Raw genomic sequence first — 20,603 nt, forward strand, 5'->3', positions numbered from 1 at the left:
GAGTTGCCAAGCGACAGCCCAGAACTCTTAATGATTTAGAGATGATCTGCAAAGAGGAGTGGACCAAAATTCCTCCTGACATGTGTGCAAACCTCATCATCAACTACAGAAGACGTCTGACCGCTGTGCTTGCCAACAAGGGTTTTGCCACCAAGTATTAGGTCTTGTTTGCCAGAGGGATTAAATACTTATTTCCCTCTGCAGAATGCAAATAAATTCATATACTTTCCACAATGTGATTTTCCGGATTTAATTTGTGATGTGCTATCTCTCACTGTTACCAATAACCTACCCTTCAATTATGGGCTGCTCATGTCTTTGTCAGTGGGCAAACTTACAAAATCAGCAAGGGATCAAATACTTATTTCCACCACTGTATATGATTGAGGTCTACAAAATCCTGAGTGGTGTAGAAGTAAATCAATTTTTTACTCATTCCAAAAATACAAAGACTAGGGGACACTCAAGGAAGTTACATGGAAATAGTTTTAAAACAAATAGGAGGAAATATTTTTTCAATGAACGAATAGTTAAGCTCTGGAACTCTTTGCTGGAGGATGTGGTAACGGCAGTTAGCGTATCTGAGTTTAAAAAAGATTTGGACAAATTCCTGGAGGAAAAGTCCATAGTCTGCTATTGAGACAGACAGGGGGAAGCAACTGCTTGCCCTGGGATTTGTAGCATGGAACGTTACCATGATTTGGGTTTTTGCCAGGTACTTGTGACCTGGCTTGGCCACTGTTGAAAGCAGAATACTATGTTAGATGGACCATTGGTCTGACCCAGTGTGGCTTTTCTTATGTTCTTATGTTCTTATGTTTTACTTTTACACTGATGATATACTCCTGGTTTCCACTCAGGACCCCCTTCAGCCTAACTTTTCCTTGCTCTGGCAAATTCTTGATGCAATTGCTAATTGGCTCCAGGATCACCATCTGTTAGTCTGTTGCCCTTTGGGTAACAGGAGAAGCTTCTACACTGACTGTTGCCCCTTGTCTCTGTTCTACTCCATTAGCTCAGGTCAGTACCATGAAGTATCTTGGTATTACCTTGGATAGCCAATTAACCCTGCGTCCTCATATATCTTTTGTGGTTAGATCTTGTTGTTGTTGTTGTTCCTTGCATTACATTCATTCATTGAGGCCCTACCTCAACCCCCAGGCAGGTGCTTCTCTTCTTTGTGCTGTAGTCCTGTGCAAGTTAGACTATTGTAATGTTTTCGTTGGTCTCTCACAGATTTATTTATGTAGGTTATAATTAACTGCTGCCTGCCTTCTTACGCATGCTTCCAGTTTTGACCATGCAACACCTTTCCTTGCTCAGAACCACTGGTTTCCCATTACATGTTTAAAACCTTGGTTCTAGTGCACAAAGTGCTTCATACTTCCAATCTGGCTTATCTTTCCTCTTTGATCTTTCCTTATCAACCAGTTCAAGCATCCCACTCAGCCTATGAGAATCGTCTTACTCTGCCCCCTGTTCACTGCTCTTGTCATTCTGCTTTCTTCTATACTGCTCCTTTTCTTTGGCAATCCCTCCCAGATTACTTTGCGTTCTGAGTATTCACTCCCCAAATTTGAATCAGCTTTAAAAACTTATCTATTCACTTGTGCGTTCCCTGAGCCAGGGGCGTAGCCAGACACCCAATTTTGGGTGGGCCTGGGCCCGAGATGGGTGGGCAGAAGAACCCCCCCTCATCCCACAGATGATGTGGTCTCTCCTCTCACCTGCATGCCATATGGTCTCTCAAATATCCTCCCTTTCCCGCATACCTTTTAAGTAGCAGATTTTCATCGGCAACGAGCAGCAACTAATACACACTGCTGATGTTGGCTCCATACTCTTCCCTCTGATGCAACATCCTGTTTCCACCTAGGCAAGAATACATCAGAGCGAAGGCTGTGGGGCCGGTGCGAGCAGTATGCATCAGTCACTGCTCAGTGCAGGCGAAGATCTGCTATTTACAAGGTATGCAGTTGTTGGGAGTTTTCGGCTGGTGGGGCTTGGGGATCCCTGCCAGCCACATTATAGCTATGCTGGTACTGGGTGGGCCTGGGCCTACCCAAGCCCACCCTTGGCTACGCCACTGCCCTGAGCACTCAGATTAGGAAGCCAATAATTCTAACAGAGTAGGAATTTTACACTATGATGTAGTATTTTGTGGCTGGTGTTTTTCTTATATATATAATTTGTTTTTATTATGTATATAACTTTATTTCATTTTCTTTTTATTCCACCCTTTTCTGGTTGATTTATTGTTGTTTTCCATTTTCCTTTAAATTGCACACCACTTTAATTTTGTGAAAGGTGGTTAAGCAAATGTAGTGGACACAGGAAGTGGTGTGATGTGTCCAGTGGTAGCCGCCACCTTGGAAAAAGGGGTGTGGCTGTGATGATACTTCCTGTGATATCACCAAAAGAGATGGGGTTTATGGGTGGGGTTATACAAAATAGGATGGAGTTTGGGGGCAGGGCTATGCAAAAAAGGAAGGCCAAGAGGCATGGTTATGCAAAAGGGGCTATGACATCACATATGGCAACATCATCAAAGGGGTGGGATATGGGCAGGGCATAGGCCTGGCTTGGGCATGCCCTCACTTTTGATTGGCTGAGAACCTGAAGTAGGTGTGTCAACTATCAAATTCAATTAGTTTGACAAATGCTGGTGAGATATACTACTGGCATCCAGTGATCACCAGATGGTGTGATTTGATATTAAGACAGGTGTGAAGAGGGTTCATTCAAAAGTGAAGGTTCTAGATGTCACAAAAGCTAAATGTATTCAGATGAGGGAATACCTCAAGGAATTGCTGCCTGGATGGGAAAATCTGAAAGAAGTTGGAAAGCAGTAGGAAAAACTGAAAGGAGCTATTGCAAAGGCAAGTAAATAAAAATAAGTGGAAATAGAGCCAACTTTGGTTCTGAAAAGTAGTAGCTGAAAAGGTAAAGAAAAAGAGGTTAGCCTTTATAAACAACTAGTAAAAAAGCCCCGTTTCTGATGCAAATGAAACGGAGGCTAGCAAGGTTTTCTTCTGTGTGCATGTGGGAGTGTGTGTGTCCCTGCCCTCTGCCCTCTCTCCCCTCCCCCCTCTGAGTCCTTCACTGTTACAGAGAGAGTGCACTGTTTGTGTTACAGAGAGAGCGAGGGCGGGGCAGACACTCATGGGGAAACCGGATATCTCTGTCCCTGCCCTCTGACCTGTCTCCCCTCCCCCCTCTGAGTCCTTCACTGTTACAGAGAGAGCGATTTGATTAAGTGCTTTGCTGTGTTTTCCTTCACTGTTTGTGTTACAGAGAGAGCGAGGGTGGGGCAGACACTCATGGGGAAACCGGATATCTCTCCCCCTTCACACTTCCGGCTGGAGGCTTCATAGAACGTTGGTGGTGCCTTTTATATAGAGAGATTATTCAAGAGGAACACAGAGTTGAGGCTATCAGAAGATGAATAAACCCTGAAGCAGTATGAATTGACACTTAAAACACAATCGTGTTGGTGTCATGATTGAGGAGAGATTCTTCTCTTTATTATAAAGAGAAGTCAATGTTTTTAGCTCAATTTGTGCTTTAATCAAAAACTGATTCTAATTCATATATTGATCAGTTGAGTAGTAGATTTAGAAAAATATATTTATGTTTGAAGCAGTGAGAGTGGAGGAGTGGCCTAGTGGTTAGAGTGGTGGACTTTGGTCCTGGGGAACTGGGTTCGATTTCCCCCTGCAGGCACAGGCAGCTCCTTGTGACTCTGGGCAAGTCACTTAACCCTCCATTGCCCCAGGTACAAATAAGTACCTCCATATAATATGTAAGCCGCATTGAGCCTGCCATGAGTGGGAAAGAACGGGGTACAAATGTAATAAAAATTAAAATAACTGTTCCTCTAGAGTGAACATTGATGAAATTTAAATTGTGTTCCTCTTGAATGATCATTGAGGAATACACTGTATGATGGTCCATTCTATGATATCATTATATGCCCGCATATTTTTTGATGATTACCATATTCTGAATTGAATATCCTTCTAACATGCTCTTCTACACATATGCCATTTGTTACTTTTCACATTAATCACAGCACATCACTAACTCCTGAAAATATATCGACTATGATGTAAGATACAATAAGATATTATAAGCTCTGCTTTAACAAAGCTATTCATTTCATATAGTCCTCTTGCATCACTAACGGATGAAGACAGGAACCAATTGCTTGTTAGGCTGATAGCCAGGTAATGACAAAATTACATGAGAAAATCTACTTCCACAAATATCTCCAATGAAATCCATCTTCTCTTTGATAAAAGGTAAAGCAGGAAATTTTTTTAGAAGAGAAGGGTGATTCTTCAATGCACTGGTAGCAGCAGTCTCCTCAGCTAATATTGTCACTATGAGACATCGACCCTGAAATAAAATGGGAAGGTAATTGTGACACAGATTATAATTCAAATTTGAACACTTAAAGAAGCCCAACAAGGTCCCTGGACTTTCTCTTGAGGGGTTTGAATCAATGCTTTCTTCAGAAGCAAATCAAACTAGTTGTAGGTGATACAAAAGAACATAAAAACATATGACATGGCATTCTACGTTGGTTTTCACTCCCAGTCCTCAAGGTCCAACAATGAGTTAGATTTTCAGGATATCCCTAATGAATATGCATGAGGTAGATTTACATGTTTGCTGCCTCCATTTTATACAAATCTCCTTCATGGATATTCATTATGATATCCTAAAAACCTGACCTGTTGGCAGTCCTCAAGGACTGGGAGTGAATATCAAGGCCATACAGGATCAGATCAAAGTTCTATCGAGCCCAACATCTTATCTGACAGTGGCCAATCCAAGCCAATAGGAAATACCTGGCAGATCCCAAAGAATAAATCTATTTCTTGCAGTTCTAAGTAATGACATTTCAAGATCTAATGGATAATAATTGTTTATAGACTCCTCCTCTAAGAATTCATTCAAACAAATTTTAAATATTTTTATCTAATATTTCAATAGATTGCATCTCAAGACATCTTGATTTAAGAAAAGTCATCATGTAACACAGACAAAAACAAGAAAATAAAATACTACTCATGAAGCAATTCCTATATATAGAGCTTATATAGTTAAGGCCACAACAAATGGAGACATAAACAGATTAAAAGGTAAAATAAGAACAAAGCCACATCATGAAAAAAAAACAGAACAGAAAAACCAGATGATCTCAACAACATTTACCCAACCTCACACCCTCAGTTACAGCCAAGAATTTTCAAATGTATATTATCCATGCAAAATCCTAGCATCCAAGAAAATTTTCAGTGTGTGGGGGTCAATTAAAATCCAGTGGTGGTTCAACCACACATAACACAAAAAAATTGCTCTGAAAGAAACAATGTGTCATTTTATACTCAGGAATACCTTGCACCTTTCCTGAGAAGATTTAGAAATATCTGGAGAAAACAGGAATATTAGCCATTAAAAAGCTATCATTCCTATGCTTGAAGAAAAGATTTAACATCCTGTTCTTACCATTTTTTACTAGTTCCAAAAGTACAAAGACTAGGGAACACTCAAGGAAGTTACATGGAACTAATTAAAAAAAATAGGAGGAAATATTTTTCACTCAAAGAATAGTTAAGCTCGGTAACTCTTTACCGGAGGATGTAGAAATAGCGGTTGTCATATCTGGGTTTTAAAAAGGTTTGGACAAGTTCCTAAAGGAAAAGTCCATAGTCTGCTATTGAGACAGACATGGGGAAGCTACTGCTTGCCCTGGGACTGGTAGCATGGAATGTTGCCACTGTTTAGGTTTCTGCCAGGTTTTGTGAACTAGCTTAGCTACTGTTGGAAATAGGATACTGGGCTACATGGACCATTGGTCTGACCCATTAATGCTATTCTTATGTTCTTATGTTATGGATGCACAAAGGCAGCCATAAAATATGGCTGCTATGGAAAAATTTAGTGACTCATAAACAGCGAGAAATGCACAAAGAGGATCACATGCAAATGAGCTGCACAAATCCCCCTTTGTGCATCGCTCATTGATTGCGAGTCCCAGCTGTCAAATGCATTTGACAGCTGTGATGCAGTGAGCCCACACTTTTTTTTTTACATTTTCCCTGGTGGTCCAGTGGACACTGACCCCCCCTAATTTCCTCCCTAACCCCCGCAAATCTTTTTTTTATTATTTCTCTTTTGGCCCAATGGATCCTGACAACCCTCCCACCATAAATCTTTTTTTTTAAACTTTCTGCCCACTTCTCCAGCAGCACTCCCTGAATCATTAAAAAAAACATTTCCCTGGTGGTCTACTGAATAGGATCTCTTCCCCCCCCCCCCCCCAACACGTGTATGCATGATCCCCTTCCCCTCCGCACCCCTCCCTGTACCTTTAGAAGGTGGAGGCAGGAAGGCAGGAGCAACAGCTCCTCCCTTCTGCCTTGGGCCTGCCCGGAGCAAAATGGCAGCACCCAGGCCCTGACTTTCCTCATATGGTGCTTAGCCCTGCCTAGTGCATTATGGGATGTACTGGGCAGCGCTAAGCATCATATAAGGAAAGGCAGGGCCTGTGCATGGCCATTTTGTTCTGGGCAGGCCTGAGACAGGAGGGAGGGCCTGTTGCTCCTGCCTTACTGCCTCCACCTTCTATAGGTACAGGGAAGGATGGGGGGAAGGGCTCGGGAGGGGATTCTGCATGCACAGGGGGAAGGGGTACAGTTCACTAGACCACCAGGAGAAATAATTAAAAAAAGAATTGAGGAGGGCCACAGGGGGAGGGGGTCAGGGAAGATTGGACCACCAGGGAAAGTTTTAAAAATTCAGGGGGTGGCGGCTCGCGATGGGGCTCGGAGAAGGGGTGGGAGGTGAGAGGTAGGAAGCACAAGCAGGCAGCCTTTGCAGCTGCCTGCTTGTGCTTCTCTCCTCTCCGACAGCTCCAGAAAATTTGCTGGTTAAATTACGGCTGCTCTGGAGCTGTGCATTTCCCGGAATACATATTAGAATACTAATGAAGTCATTAGAATACTAATAAGCTCACTGTAGTACATTTGCCTGGGGTTCTCGGTGGTTGCTAACAACACTCGTTACAGCCACGGGAAACCCCCTTTGTGCATTACTAGCTACATGATCGCTAGACTGGCTAGAACCAGTCTAAAGCAAATGTTAATAGCATGGTAAGTTTTGTGCATGTTTTAATGCTTGTCTTTTTACCGCCACCCCAAATTATTATTATGTACCAGCCATTCACAATTTGGAGTGATAAAAGACCAAGAAGGCCACACATGAGAAAAGCAATTTTTATTACTTACCAAATACAAATACAATTAATAGTTTCTAATGGGAGAACAGCGCTGCTACACATAGGTGTTTTCTGCCACTGTCTCTCCAACGTAATGCACTGGTTCAGTTGTTTATATGCCTTTATTTTAAACAATGCTTCACATTACTTTAACAAGTTATCTTCCTCAGAGATCATTCTGTTTTCTTTCAACACCATCTGCTTTTTCTGTTGTTAAACCACATTTTTCTGTCTCTCCATAATTGCTCCCTTCCCATGCTTGCTTGCACGCAAGACTGTCTTATCAGATCATGAGTCTCCGACTCACATGCTTATCAGCTTTTGCCCTTTGGCCCTGTTCCATGGTGCATGACCTGTGCTCATTATTTACAGGCCCTAGAAGAATTCCTTTTTCTTGTACCTTTTTCATGGGATGCTTTCAGCAATCTAGTAACATCCAAACTGTTCTGAAATCTCATTACAACCCTAAACCTTGCATAATCCATTGCTCCACTAGATCTTGCTAGGATGTAAAATCCCTTAGAAATAAGCAGAAAAGACTCAATAGGAAACTTTAATAGCAGTGTAATATCTTTTGAGGTAAAACCAGCACAGACTTGGGGAAATTAAGAAATCTCAAATTTTGATGTTTATTATAGATCTCATATGACTTGAGCTTAAAGTGAATAGTAACTCGGTCTTTAATCATAGATAGATCACATTTACATTTTTAAGATCTGAAACCGACCGTCCCATAGAACCAACTTTAGGGGTCATTTTATCAAGCTGCAGTAAAAGGACCCCTCCAGTGGTGTCAGCACTTAGGTTTGCTGCATGCTGAGGCCCCCTTTTACTGCAGTGGGTAAAAGGTCTTTTTTTTAAAAAGGAAATGGCTGTGCAGTAAGTTAACCACTTGCTGCATGGCTATTTAGGAGGTGGTAAGGGCTCTCACACTTTAATTCCCCCTCCACCTAAAAATTTCTTGCACGCTGGAAATGGCGCATAGTGGGGGCAGGCACTACCGCCAGGCTCCTGCAGTAGTGCCTGATCACCTTATGGCAGGCCTGCAGTGGTCTTGCCGCACTTTACTAAAAGGGCCCCTTATTGACAAGTTTCAGACTTTGCTGTTAAGCAGCCAGGCTCAGGACAGTCTATTCTTGGATTAATTCAATGGATGTATGATTAGCCTTCATGAGTTATTCTATTTTATTTCTACTGATTCTGTGTATTGAAAAGGAGTAACATGGCAACCATTATACTTTTTTCTAAAAGTAAACGTATACAGTAAAACATGCAATTGTTACTTGAGTGAGCAGCTTATGTTTTCCAATATGGGAACTTTTAGAATTTTAGGCTCTGTGTTGTCATAAAAACCACTGCACAAACAAAACCAATTGCTGTCTTCTAGTGCACAGTGCATAGAGGAAACAAAGTCTTTCCTTATTTAGAAATGCAATATATTTATTTATTAGGATTTTGCTCACACCTTTTTCAGTAGTAGCTCAAGGTGAGTTACATTCAGGTACAATGGGTATTTCTCTGTCCATGGAGGGCTCACAATCTAATTTTGTACCTGAGATAATGGAAGGTTAAGTGACTTACCCAAGATCACAAGGAGCAGCAGTGGGATTTGAATCAGGCACCTCTGGATACCAAGACAGTGCTCTAAAAACTAGGCCAGTCCACCACTCACTGTATATGTATTAGAGATAATATTCAGCCAGTGGCAGTCAGCATTTTTTTTTAAAACTAACTGACCCTGAACTCAATTAGCCCTGGATATTCAGTGCCAGACCATGTGTGGGCCTCAGCACTGAATATCCGGGGCTAATTTCGGTGGGGCTGACCACCAGAGCTTATGTGGGTCCCAGCTGATATTCAGCTCCCACCCCACCCCCTGTCCCTCGCCCCTAAAACCTCCCTCTCTCCTGAAAGACATGGGGAAGCTGCTGCTTGCCCTGGGATTGGTAGCATGGACTGTTGCCACTATTTGCCTCCCTTAGGGGCCCTTATACAAAGGCACGTAAGGGCCCACACTCATGCAGTGTGTATTAAATCAGTATTATTGCCTGACTAGCGCATGCGCCTGGCGGTAATTCGGAGTTTGGCGCACGCTGAAACCCCATGGTAGAAAATAATTTTCTATTTTATACCATGGGGGCGTTCCTGGTGGTAATTGGCAGTTGGCGCACGCTGGGCGGTTACTGCACGGGTAACGGGTGAGCCCTTACTGCTAAATCAATGGGTGGTGTTAAGGGCTCAGGCCGTAAATAGACACGCGCTGGTTTTAATTTTACCACACATCCATTTCCCGGCCAAAAAAACCCCACCCCTTTTTTCCAGATGTGGTGGAAAATGGTCCAGCGCGCGTCCAAAATCCACACCCACACTACTGCAGGCCACTTTGTAAATGGGCCACTTAGCTCCTAAATGGTCCCCTGGTGGCAATCAGGGCAGGAGCAAAGTGCACTCCTGTCCCTTCAGGTTGCCTGCAGAAAATGACTGCTGCGACCTCTTGTGGCAGCTCACGGTACTTGTGTAGATGGGATAAGCAGCATGGAATATAAGCAGTCCATCTTAATGGTTTGTGGACTTTTTCTCCAGTAACTTGTCTAAACCTCATAACCCAGCTACACCAACATCTCGTACCATATCCTCTGGCAATGATTTCCAGAGCGTTTATACTTTTCTTTGATTTGTTTTCAATGTACTAGGTAGTAACGCCAATGCTTTCCCCCTAGTCTTTGAAAATGTGTTTCTCATTTTAATTATTTCTCTAGGATGAAAGGCTGAGAACATTTTGTCTGGATCTGCATCTACTAAGATAGGACAGGTTGATGTTTTAAACACTAACCAGGACTGCATGTTCATATATGCTCCAATTTTATTGTTTTTCTTAATATTTAAAACTTACTGATTTGACAAACACCAGAAAGGGAGATCTGTGACTTTCCAAGACAACGACTGCTCCTGCCCTACACACAAAAAAAAAGATATTGTGATATCAATTTAATATGCTCTAGAAATCCTTTACAGACATGTACCATGCCTATCCAGCTTTTGGTCTGGGTACTCTTACAGTAAAGGCACCAATTTGGCAAAATTCCTTAGGAAGTACCAGAAATCAATATAATGTCTACTTGTAGCCTTTTTTTATAAAGGCACGTGGAGGGGCATTTTTGAAAGGATGTGCAAGTCATGATAGGGACGTCCACATCAGAACATCCATCTCACACGTGTTTGTGCTGAAGACGTCCAGCATGAAAAGCCGTTTTACAAAATGGAACATGCAAATAATGAACCGGGGGAGGGGGAAGAGACAAGGGACATGGATGTCTGTATAGCAGCATTCTTACAAAATGGCCACACAGAGGGATATTTTCGAAAGAAACGTCCAAGTTGCGATTTGGACGTCCTTGCAAAACAGCAAAATCCAGGGGCGGGGAAACCCGTATTTTCAAAAAAAGATGGACGTCCGTCTTTCGTTTTGAAAATACCATCAGAGATGTCCAAATCCTTAAATTTGGACATCCCTAGATTTGGACGTCCCCAGACATGGACGTTTCTGACTTTCGGCAATTTTTGAAACCAAAGACGTCCATGTCAAAAACGTCATAATGCAAGCCATTTGGACGTCTGAGGAGCCAGTATTTGTAGTGCATTGGTCCCCCTGACATGCCAGGAGCACCAACTAGGCACCCTAGGGGGCACTGTAGTGGATTTCATAAAATGCTCCCAGGAACATAGCTACTACTACTACTACTTATCATTTCTATAGCGCTACTAGATGTACGCAGTGCTGTACACTTGAACATGAAGAGACAGTCCCTGCTCGACAGAGCTTACAATCTAATTACTACTACTACTACTTAACATTTCTAAAGCGCTACTACGGTTACGCAGCGCTGTACAATTTAACATGGAAGGACAGTCCCTGCTCAAGGAGCTTACAATCTAAAAGACAGGTGTACAATCTAGAGACAAGTGTAATCTAAAAGACAAGTGTAGAGTCAATCTGATAGGGCATACTATATTTCTCGAAAGGTTAGGTGCCGAAAGCAGCATTGAAGAGGTGAGTTTTAAGCAGAGATTTGAAGATGGGTAGGGAGGGGGCTTGGAGTAGGGGTTAGGGAAGAGTGTTCCAGGCATAGGGTGAGGCAAGGCAGAATGAGCGGAGCCTGGAGTTGGCAGTGGTGGAGAAGGGTACTGAAAGGAGGGATTTGTCCTGAGAGCGGAGGTTACGGGCGGGAACATAGGGGGAGATGAGGGTAGAGAGGTAGTGAGGAGCCGCAGACCGCGTGCATTTGTAGGTAAGAAGGAGAAGCTTAAATTGTATGTGGTATCTGATCGGAAGCCAGTGAAGTGACTTGAGGAGAGGGGTGATATGAGTATATCGGTTCTGGCAAAATATAAGACGTGCGTCAGCGTTCTGAACGGATTGAAGGAGGGATAGATGGCTAAGTGGGAGGCCGGTGCGGAGTAAGTTGCAGTAGTCAAGGCGAGAGGTAATGAGAGCGTGGACGAGAGTTCGTGTGGTGTGCTCAGAGAGGAAAGGGCGAATTTTGCTGATGTTGAAGAGGAAGAAGCGACAGGTCTTGGCAGTCTGTTGGATATGCGCAGAGAAGGAGAGGGAGGAGTCGAAGATGACTCCGAGGTTGCGGGCAGATGGGACGGGGAGGATGAGGGTGTTATCAACTGAGATAGAGAATGGAGGAAGAGGAGAAGAGGGTTTAGGTGGAAAGACGAGGAGCTCGGTTTTGGACATGTTCAGCTTCAGGTGGCGGTTGGACATCCAGGCAGCAATGTCGGATAAGCAGGCCGATACCTTGGCCTGGGTCTCCGCGGTGATGTCTGGTGTGGAGAGATATAGCTGGGTGTCATCAGCATAAAGATGATACTGAAAACCATGAGATGAGATCAGTGAGCCTAGGGAAGAGGTGTAGATTGAGAAGAGAAGGGGTCCAAGGACAGATCCCTGGGGAACTCCAACAGATAGTGGGATGGGAGTGGAGGAAGATCTATGAGAGTGTACCCTGAAGGTGCGGTGGGAGAGAAGAGGAGAACCAGGAGAGGACAGAGCCTTGGAACCCAAAAGAGGACAGTGTGGCAAGAAGTAAATCATGATTGACAGTGTCAAACGCAGCGGATAGATCGAGGAGGATGAGGATGGAATAGTGGCCTCTGGATTTGGCGAGAAGCAGGTCATTGCAGACTTTAGAGAGTGCTGTTTCTGTCGAGTGTAGAGGGCGAAAACCGGATTGAAGTGGATTGAGGATGGCATGAGAGGAGAGAAAATCAAGGCAGCGACTGTGAACGGCGCGCTCAAGTATTTTGGAGAGGAAGGGTAGGAGAGAGATGGGGCGGTAGTTGGAGGAGCAGGTAGGGTCAAGTGATGGTTTTTTTAGGAGAGGTGTGACTACGGCGTGCTTGAAGGTGTCAGGGACAGTTGCAGTGGAGACAGAAAGGTTAAGGATGCGACAGATGGAGGGGGTGACAGTATGGGAGATGGTGTTAAGTAGGTTGGTGGGGATGGGATCGGAGGAACAGGTGGTGCATTTCGAGGAGGAAAGAAGGCGGGAGGTTTCATCCTCGGTGATCTCAGGAAAGGAGGAGAAGGAGGCCATGGTTGGTTGGTTGTTGGATGGGGCTACAGGCTGAAGAGGAGGTTGTGGCTTGGTAGTGAATTACCCTTATCTTGTGTGCTGAGCCCCCAAAAACCCACTACCCACAACTGTACACCACTACCATAGCCCTTACTGGTGAAGGGGGGCACCTATATATGGGTACAGTGGGTTTGTGGTGGGTTTTGAAGAGCTCGCTGTTTCCTCCACAAATGTAACAGGTAGGGGGATATGGGCCTGGGTACGCCTGTTTGAAGTGCACTGCAGTACCCACTAAAACTGATCCAGGGACCCTCATGCGCTGTCATGGACCTGAGTATGACATGTGAGGTTGCCATAGAGGCTGGCACGAAATATTTTTAAAGATGTTTTTTGAGGGTGGGAGGGGGTTAGTGACCACTGTGGGAGTAACGGGAGGTCATCCCCGATTCTCTCTGGTGGTCATCTGGTCATTTCAAGCACCTTTTCATGCCTTATTGGTAAGAAAAACATGCCCGGGTGAAAACATCCAAGTATTCATCAGGGACGTCCTTGCTTTTTTCGATTATAGGTCAAAGACATCCAAGTGTTAGACACACCCAAGTCCCGCCTTCACTACGCCTCTGACACGCCCCCTTGAAATTTGGACATCTTTGCGACGGACTGCAGTTGGAGACGTCCAAAATCGGGTTTCCATTATACCGATTTGGACGTCTCTGGGAGAAGGACGTCCATCTTCCGATTTATGTCGAAAGATGGATGTCCTTCTCTTTCGAAAATGAGCCCAATAGACTTCCATGCAGAACAGAGGGATGGTCTGGTGGTTAGTGCAATGGACTGTAAACCAACAGCCCCAGGATCAAATCCCACTTTTAACTTTTTTTTTTTTAATTGTGAGCCTTCCAGGAACAGAAAAATACCTACTGTACCTGAATGTACACCAATAGCCTTCAGGCTTGCATGTGTCATATATTTAGATACATTAGGTATTCATCTGTTCCTGGAGGGCACACAATTTATAAAAAATAAAAGAGCTATGGACTTGAACTTGGGTCCCTTGATGTAAGACCCACTGCACGAACCACTAGGTTAGTCCTCAGATCTCTGTTCAGAATGTCCATAATATCTGAAGCTCTCACAGAGCCTGGTATTCTTTTCCAGTTTCACTTTAAGAGACAAAGGAGGGGGACAGCAACCAGTGGGAGATTAAGGAGGTGTTGTGCTTTAATCTCTCCATTTGCCAGCTGCTCAATCAGAGCGATTTTTGGCCCTCCTTAGTCCTCCCCAAAACACACCCACAGCTCTCCCCCTTGCTATTTGGACATATGACAAACATCCAGATCCTGCCTTGGCAAAATTGGGATTTGGATGTTTCAATCACATGGGCGTCCATTCTGGGATTTCGGGAAATCCATATGCTTTGAAAATAAGCACCATAAGCAGTTATGTGCCTTTAAAAATTACCTCTGAAAATCTACATAAATTGTGGTTATAATGAAGCTTTGTAGATTTACACTATTTTGGGAGCTGGTATAAATGTACATGCATACAATGTGTGAGAATATGTATTTCTATAAATATCATGTGCAAATTGACTGCGCCCACTCTGCACCCAAAATCTGCTATCAACATACCTACTCCAGAATCGTATACAAGTATGTGCCTTCTTGTTATCCAGGAGTGTAGCCAGACACCCAATTTTGGGTGGACCTGGGCCCAAAGTGGGTGGGCATGACAACCCCACCACCTCTCTTGCCCTGCATCTCTCCCTCCCCTCCTCTGCAGGTGATCGGATCTCTCAACTCCACTCCCTCAATCCCCCTGATACCTCTTAACACCTTCAGTTCTTTACCAGCAGTGAGTAGCAACTCATATACGCTGCTTGTGGCAGCCCAAGCCTCCCTCTGACCTGGTCCCACCTATGCGGAAACAGGAAGTTGCATCAGAGGGAGGCTCGTGGGCTGGCATGTGCAGCTGGTATGAGTCACTGTTTGCTGCCGGCGAAGAACTGAAAGTGTGAAAAGATACTGTGGGGAGGGGGGGGGGGGAAGTTGAGTTGAGAGACCTGATCACCTTCAGGGGAGGGGAGGAACAGATGCTGGGAGTCTTCAGCTAGCGGGACTTGGGGATTCCTGCCATGCCGCTGCTGAGTGGGCCTGTACTCACCTGTGATCACCTGTGGCTATGCTACTATTGTTATCATGTGTACATTCACTCAAAAATGCTTTTATAAATTATCCCCATTCAGTGGAAAAAAAATTTACAACTTCACTCCATGGATCTTTATTCTGTGTATGATTGCACATCTTAGAAATCACACAGTCTAGGCAGGGTGTTTGGGGGACAATAATTGCCCCTGCACCTGTTCAGTTTTCTCTTCCCCTCTGTACCCCTTTGTGCCCCTGTCACCCTTCAACAACTTGTGTTCCGGAAAGAAATAGGCACTGTAGTGGAGCACCACAGAACAGGCCCAGCCCTACACTTGCATTGGCCTCTTGTATTCCTGTAGCACCTACCAGAAATGTATGGACTGTTGTATCCGTTACAATAGTTGGTATAATTACAGACATTAATCAGTTAGAATATCCACGGAATGTGAAATCTAACATTTTTCTTGGGAAAATTGATGGTACCTTTCTTATGAGAATCCCTGTACACTAGTTGCAGGATACTTTCTACTTACATCCTACCAATGCTTACCTCTAACAAGCACAGACTAAAATAATTAACTAACACCGACTGTTGGGGTATATCTTTGAAGAAAGCATATAATTTAACATGGACTATGGTATGTTGGTACCACACCAATTATAAAGAGAATATATCTATGTTCTGTTTTCTCCTATTAGTGTTACCAGAACACCTAGCTGTCACAAGTTTGATAAACTACCCTTATCAAACTGAAAATAGTAATAATGATCTGCCCTTCTCAATGCCTTGCACTTCAAATTACAACTCTACTGTCCAACAGACTCCATAAACTTCAAGTATGTTATGATTAGCCACTGATCTGCTGTGCCAAACATGAACTTAAATTGTATAGTTTATGAGTTATTTTGTCAATTCTGCATGAACTAAGAAAATGGTAAAGCTTTCAACAAGATACACAACACAGAAAAGTGGAATGTGCCTGAGCACTCTATTGAAAATTCACATTTATAAAGAATAGAATAGCAGCTCCTGCTGTGAACGAAAAATTAATAATGCCTGAACCATGAGGAAATGCTGTACTCAGGTACCCGGGGATTTAATCTGTTCTTTAAAATCTAAAGGGACCCTAACATTCAAGGAAAAACAATTCTAAGAATTCAAGAGGTAGTGGGAAGGGTGGATAATAACAACAGCACAATGCTTAGTGAAGCTCTTCCTGAGGACATATCTAAGTCTCAGTGCACAGCAACTGGGAATTCTTTCACACTGAAATTTAAGAATTTATTCCTTATTATACTTTTAGTTAGTCCTTTAAAAATGCCATTGATGTGGTTTGAGATTTGTTTTTCTTCAGACACTCTATAATGTCACTTTTTTATTATTCTTTCCAACCCAATGGAAGTTGGAAATAATTATACAAAAGGAGTCAAGAATGTCTGTCTGTTTGGGTGGGGACCCCTCTGGAAATTTAACTGATTGGTGAAGGGTGCATCTATATGTGGGTATAGTGGGTTTCTGGTGAGTTTTGTAGGGCTTACAGTTTCCACCATAAGTTTAAGAGGTATGGGGAGGTCTGAGCCTGGGTGTACCTGTCTAACGTGCACTGCACCGACCACTAGACTACGCCAGGGACCTGCTTGCTGCTCTATCACCAGCCTCTGTGACAGCCTCAGATGTTATAGCCAAGTCTATTATTGGCTATAATATCTGAGGCTGTCACAGAGGCTGGTAAGTATTAGCGCCCCAGTACTTAGCTGGCGGCAGTCAGCAGTCAGCTGATTGTTACTGCTAAATTATCCCCCGAAATTCAGTGCCAGGCCATGTCCAGGCACCAGCACTGAATATTGGGGGACAATTTGGGGCAGGCAGGCTTCTGCAGCTTATGTGGGCCCAGCCAATATTCAGCAGAGCCTGAATAAGAGTTATGCGGGTCGGCTGAATAAGTTTTTATTAAAAATTGAAACCCCCCACGAGCCCTCGAGGCATTGCATTCTCTCCCTCTCCCCCTCCCAACCCACAGCCACAAGCCACTCCCCCCGCAAATTCCCTCGTCCCCACGCTAACCCCTCCCTCATAAGTACCGCAAGCTGCCGCAAGAGGTTGCAGAAGCCATTTTGCAAAGGTGCCACAAGGGGCAGGAGCGAGGGTGCTATGCTCCTGCCCCCAGCAACCACCATTGGACCACCAGTGGCATTCCTGGCCTGGATGGCACCCGGGGCGGAGCGCCGATGGGCCCCCCCCCCCTGCTAAATTACACCTTCCCCCCTCTGGTGAAATGACACCCTCCCTGGGTGCACGCCGCTGGGGGGGGGGGGGGTGCCGCGGCGCGTGCCTGCTCCGAGTTCGCTAAACTTCACTTCGCTGCAGCTCCCTCTGCCCCGGAACAGGAACCTGTTCCAGGGCAGAGAGAGCTGCAGCGAAAAAGCGATGAAGTTTAGCGAACTCGGAGCAGGCGCACGCCGCGGCACCCCCCAGCAGCGTGCACCCGGGGCAGACCGCCCCCACTGCCCCCCCTTGGTACGCCACTGTGGACCACCAAAGATTAAGGTAGGCCCAGAGGGGCCTGCATGAACTACTGGGGGGGGGGGATGGGGGAATTTACAGGGGGGAAGGGGCTTGTGGCTGCAGGTTGGGAGAGGAAGAGGAAGGGGATGTGATGCATCAGGGACACGGGATGGATTTCAATTTAAAACATTTTTTTAAACTTGTGGCCCCACTTTTTTGGGGCCTGTCAGAGGTGATATTCAGAGACACTGACTGGTTTAGTGCTGATGAATTTCAGCAGTTAGGTGGGTACAGGCGGTTTAATTGGCCAGAGCCTCTCCAGCCCATTTAAATCGCTCTGAATATTGGCATCTATATTTATTGACATTTGGGGGGAGTGGGAGGGGTCATTGACCACTGTTGGAGTAAGAGAGGTCATCCCTGATTCATTCCAGTCGTCATTTGGTCTTTCCAGAATCAGTTGTAGTTTCTGCCCTACTGTTTGCTCCACCGCCGCCTTCACTTCTTCTGTGATTTCAGCGGCCCACAGTGAGCTGGGCGAGGGTGAGTCAGGGGCTCCTTTCTCCGCCATTTTGTTGTCTCCTGGGCGCGCTCGCTCCTTGGGTTCTTTCCGTCCCGTTTTTTCCGCCATCGCCGCAGGCCCTCCGTTTTCGGCCAGATTTCTGTACTGGATGTTTTTATTTCTGTAGTCGATCGTCTTGCTGTGGTTAAGGACGCTGTTTACGAGCGCAGATTAATTAGTGTCCCGGAGCAGCTTCACCTTCCGTCTCGCTACTCCATTCCCCAACCGGAAGTCCGTCATCTGGTCTTTTAGGGCACCTTTTTGTGCCTTATTTGTTCCAAAAACAGGTCTACACCAAAGCATTTAGATTTTCACCCTGGACCTTTTCCATTATGGCTGGAAAACATCCAAGTGTTAGGCACACCCTAAGCCCTCCCTAATCCCACCTTCAAAATTGGACACACTGCAGAGGAATTGCATAGATAGATGTTTGCAAAACAAGTTTCAAAAATACCAGTTTGGACACTTTGAGAAGATTTTCATCCAGATGCTGCTTTATGACACTTTTTAAATGTTTTTCTCTTTTGAAAATGAGCCCTATAGAGTCTGAAACTAGACCAAATTAGACTGGGGCTCCCAGAAAAATAAGCCCCCCCCCCCCTCAAAACAAGTTGCCCAGAGCATTTCTGTGGGAGGAGTTCCAGCTTTTGTAGCATAGAAACTTAGACTCAGTCAAACATTACAGTTAGGTAATTCCTCCTTTTATACTGCCTCTTGCTGTTCTCTACTCTTCCAACCCCAAAACTACCCTAAAAACTACCACCCTGCAACTGCTCCCCTACTCAGCAAACTCTCCTATCCCCTAAAACATTCCAACTGCCCCATCACTACATAAAAACTACCCCCAACAACTGCCCAAACTGCCCCACTCTCCCACCCTCCAGAACCCCCTACAACTGCTCCACTACCCTGCAAACTGGTTCCACTCCTTACAACTTCTCACCACCCCAAAAATTGACCCAACCTCAAAAGCCTGGCAAATTGCCCCCCCCCCCCCAAACAAAATTACCAGCCTCTGCAACTGCCCCATCTGCTCCTACTCCTAAAAAATACCCCACAACTGCAGCACCACCTAGCAAACTGCTCCTCACCCCAAATTACGCCACCACATACTACTCACCACTTCTGGTTACTCCTTCCCCCACAGACTTAACACATGCAGAACACACACAGATCATACAAAAGAGATAAATATAAATGCACATGTACTCAGAGATTGCAAATCATTTTGCAGTTGTGATATACTGCTTTAAATTATTACAATATATATTTCTTTTGCTGTTGTTAAGTGTACTGCAACTAGTTACTGTTGCCTTGGGTATGGCTAGATTAAGACATTGACAAACTAAGATCATACCTAGGGTCCAAAGTTTGGGGGCATCTGTCAGAAGCGCTTAGGAGGTTAGGAATAACAACTCTGGCTTTTTTCAGGATTGTACTATGGAGTGGAGGAGTGGCCTAATGGTTAGAGCACTGAGCTGATAACAAAGAGGAGCCCATTTCAAATTCCACCTGGCTTCTTTTGACCTTGAGAAAGTCACTCAACCTTCTGTTACCTCAGGTACAAGCAGACTGTGTTCCCATTATGGATGGGGAAATACCTACTGTATATAAATGCAGAGCACTTTTGAAAAAGCCTCACTTTAACTACTTTTATTCAAACATTTTTTTTTACATTTATGTCCAGAAGATAAAAGGATTGTTGTCATGTCTGGATATTTTTCAGAGTTTAAAAACTATCTGCATATTTAGAATTAGACCGTCTAATTGCGCTTTTATATTATATTATCTTAGTTTTATTTTGTATTATATGGTAATCATCTCCTTATATTTTTCTGAAACTCTGTACCCCCCCACCCCACTCCCTATATTTGAGGGCTACCTTAGCATTCTCAGTTAGTGACTCGTTTCCTTTTTTGTTACAATTTTCCTTATTATTGCATAACTGTGAATATTGCTTATATTTATAGCTAAAGCGAAGCATCTTTGCTTGTTATTGAAAAATCTTATAAATAAAAAATGTAAGGAAAAAAAAAAGCTATCTGCAGATCTCCAATTCTCCCTCATGTGAGTAAGCCTGCTGTACCTGCTTCCAGGGTAACTAATAACAGAGACTGTGGGTATGATCCAGACAATGGAAAGGTTGTGGAGGGCGGAGCACTAGAAGGCTGTTAGTCACAGAATGGGAGGTGGTGAGTGGGGCAAGTTCCTACACTGTAGAAATAAATAGACCAATATTCAAGAGAGCTCAATATTATCGCTTAAGTTTCGGCATGAGGTGGGAGATGGAAGGCAAATGGAACCACACCCTATATGGTAAAGCAGTTCCAAACACTGCAGCAAACACTAATTCACAATAATATAGTAATTATGGAATTGCATATGTCTAATGGTCCTACCCTCTCATTTCCTCTCCTTATCATAGATACACAAGTCGATAAAACATATATAAATGCACACATATATACTAACATGACCACTTACGCACACACATACAAGAACATAAGAACATAGACTGGGA

At 44.2% G+C, this 20,603-nt stretch overlaps 1 protein-coding gene across 1 annotated transcript in view; it reads right to left on the reverse strand.

Moving 5' to 3' along the window:
* LOC115462644 overlaps positions 1-20,603 on the reverse strand; it is a 248,980-nt gene that overhangs the window by 105,544 nt on the left and 122,833 nt on the right. The window contains exons 10-11 of the mRNA XM_030192642.1: positions 10,179-10,239; positions 4,257-4,398 (exon numbers count right to left, since the gene is read on the reverse strand). Of these exons, the coding sequence (XP_030048502.1) occupies positions 4,257-4,398; positions 10,179-10,239 (203 nt within the window). The remainder of the gene's footprint in view (positions 1-4,256; positions 4,399-10,178; positions 10,240-20,603) is intronic.

This window comes from Microcaecilia unicolor, chromosome 2 (assembly GCF_901765095.1).
Source record: "Microcaecilia unicolor chromosome 2, aMicUni1.1, whole genome shotgun sequence".
Taxonomy (NCBI): domain Eukaryota; kingdom Metazoa; phylum Chordata; class Amphibia; order Gymnophiona; family Siphonopidae; genus Microcaecilia; species Microcaecilia unicolor.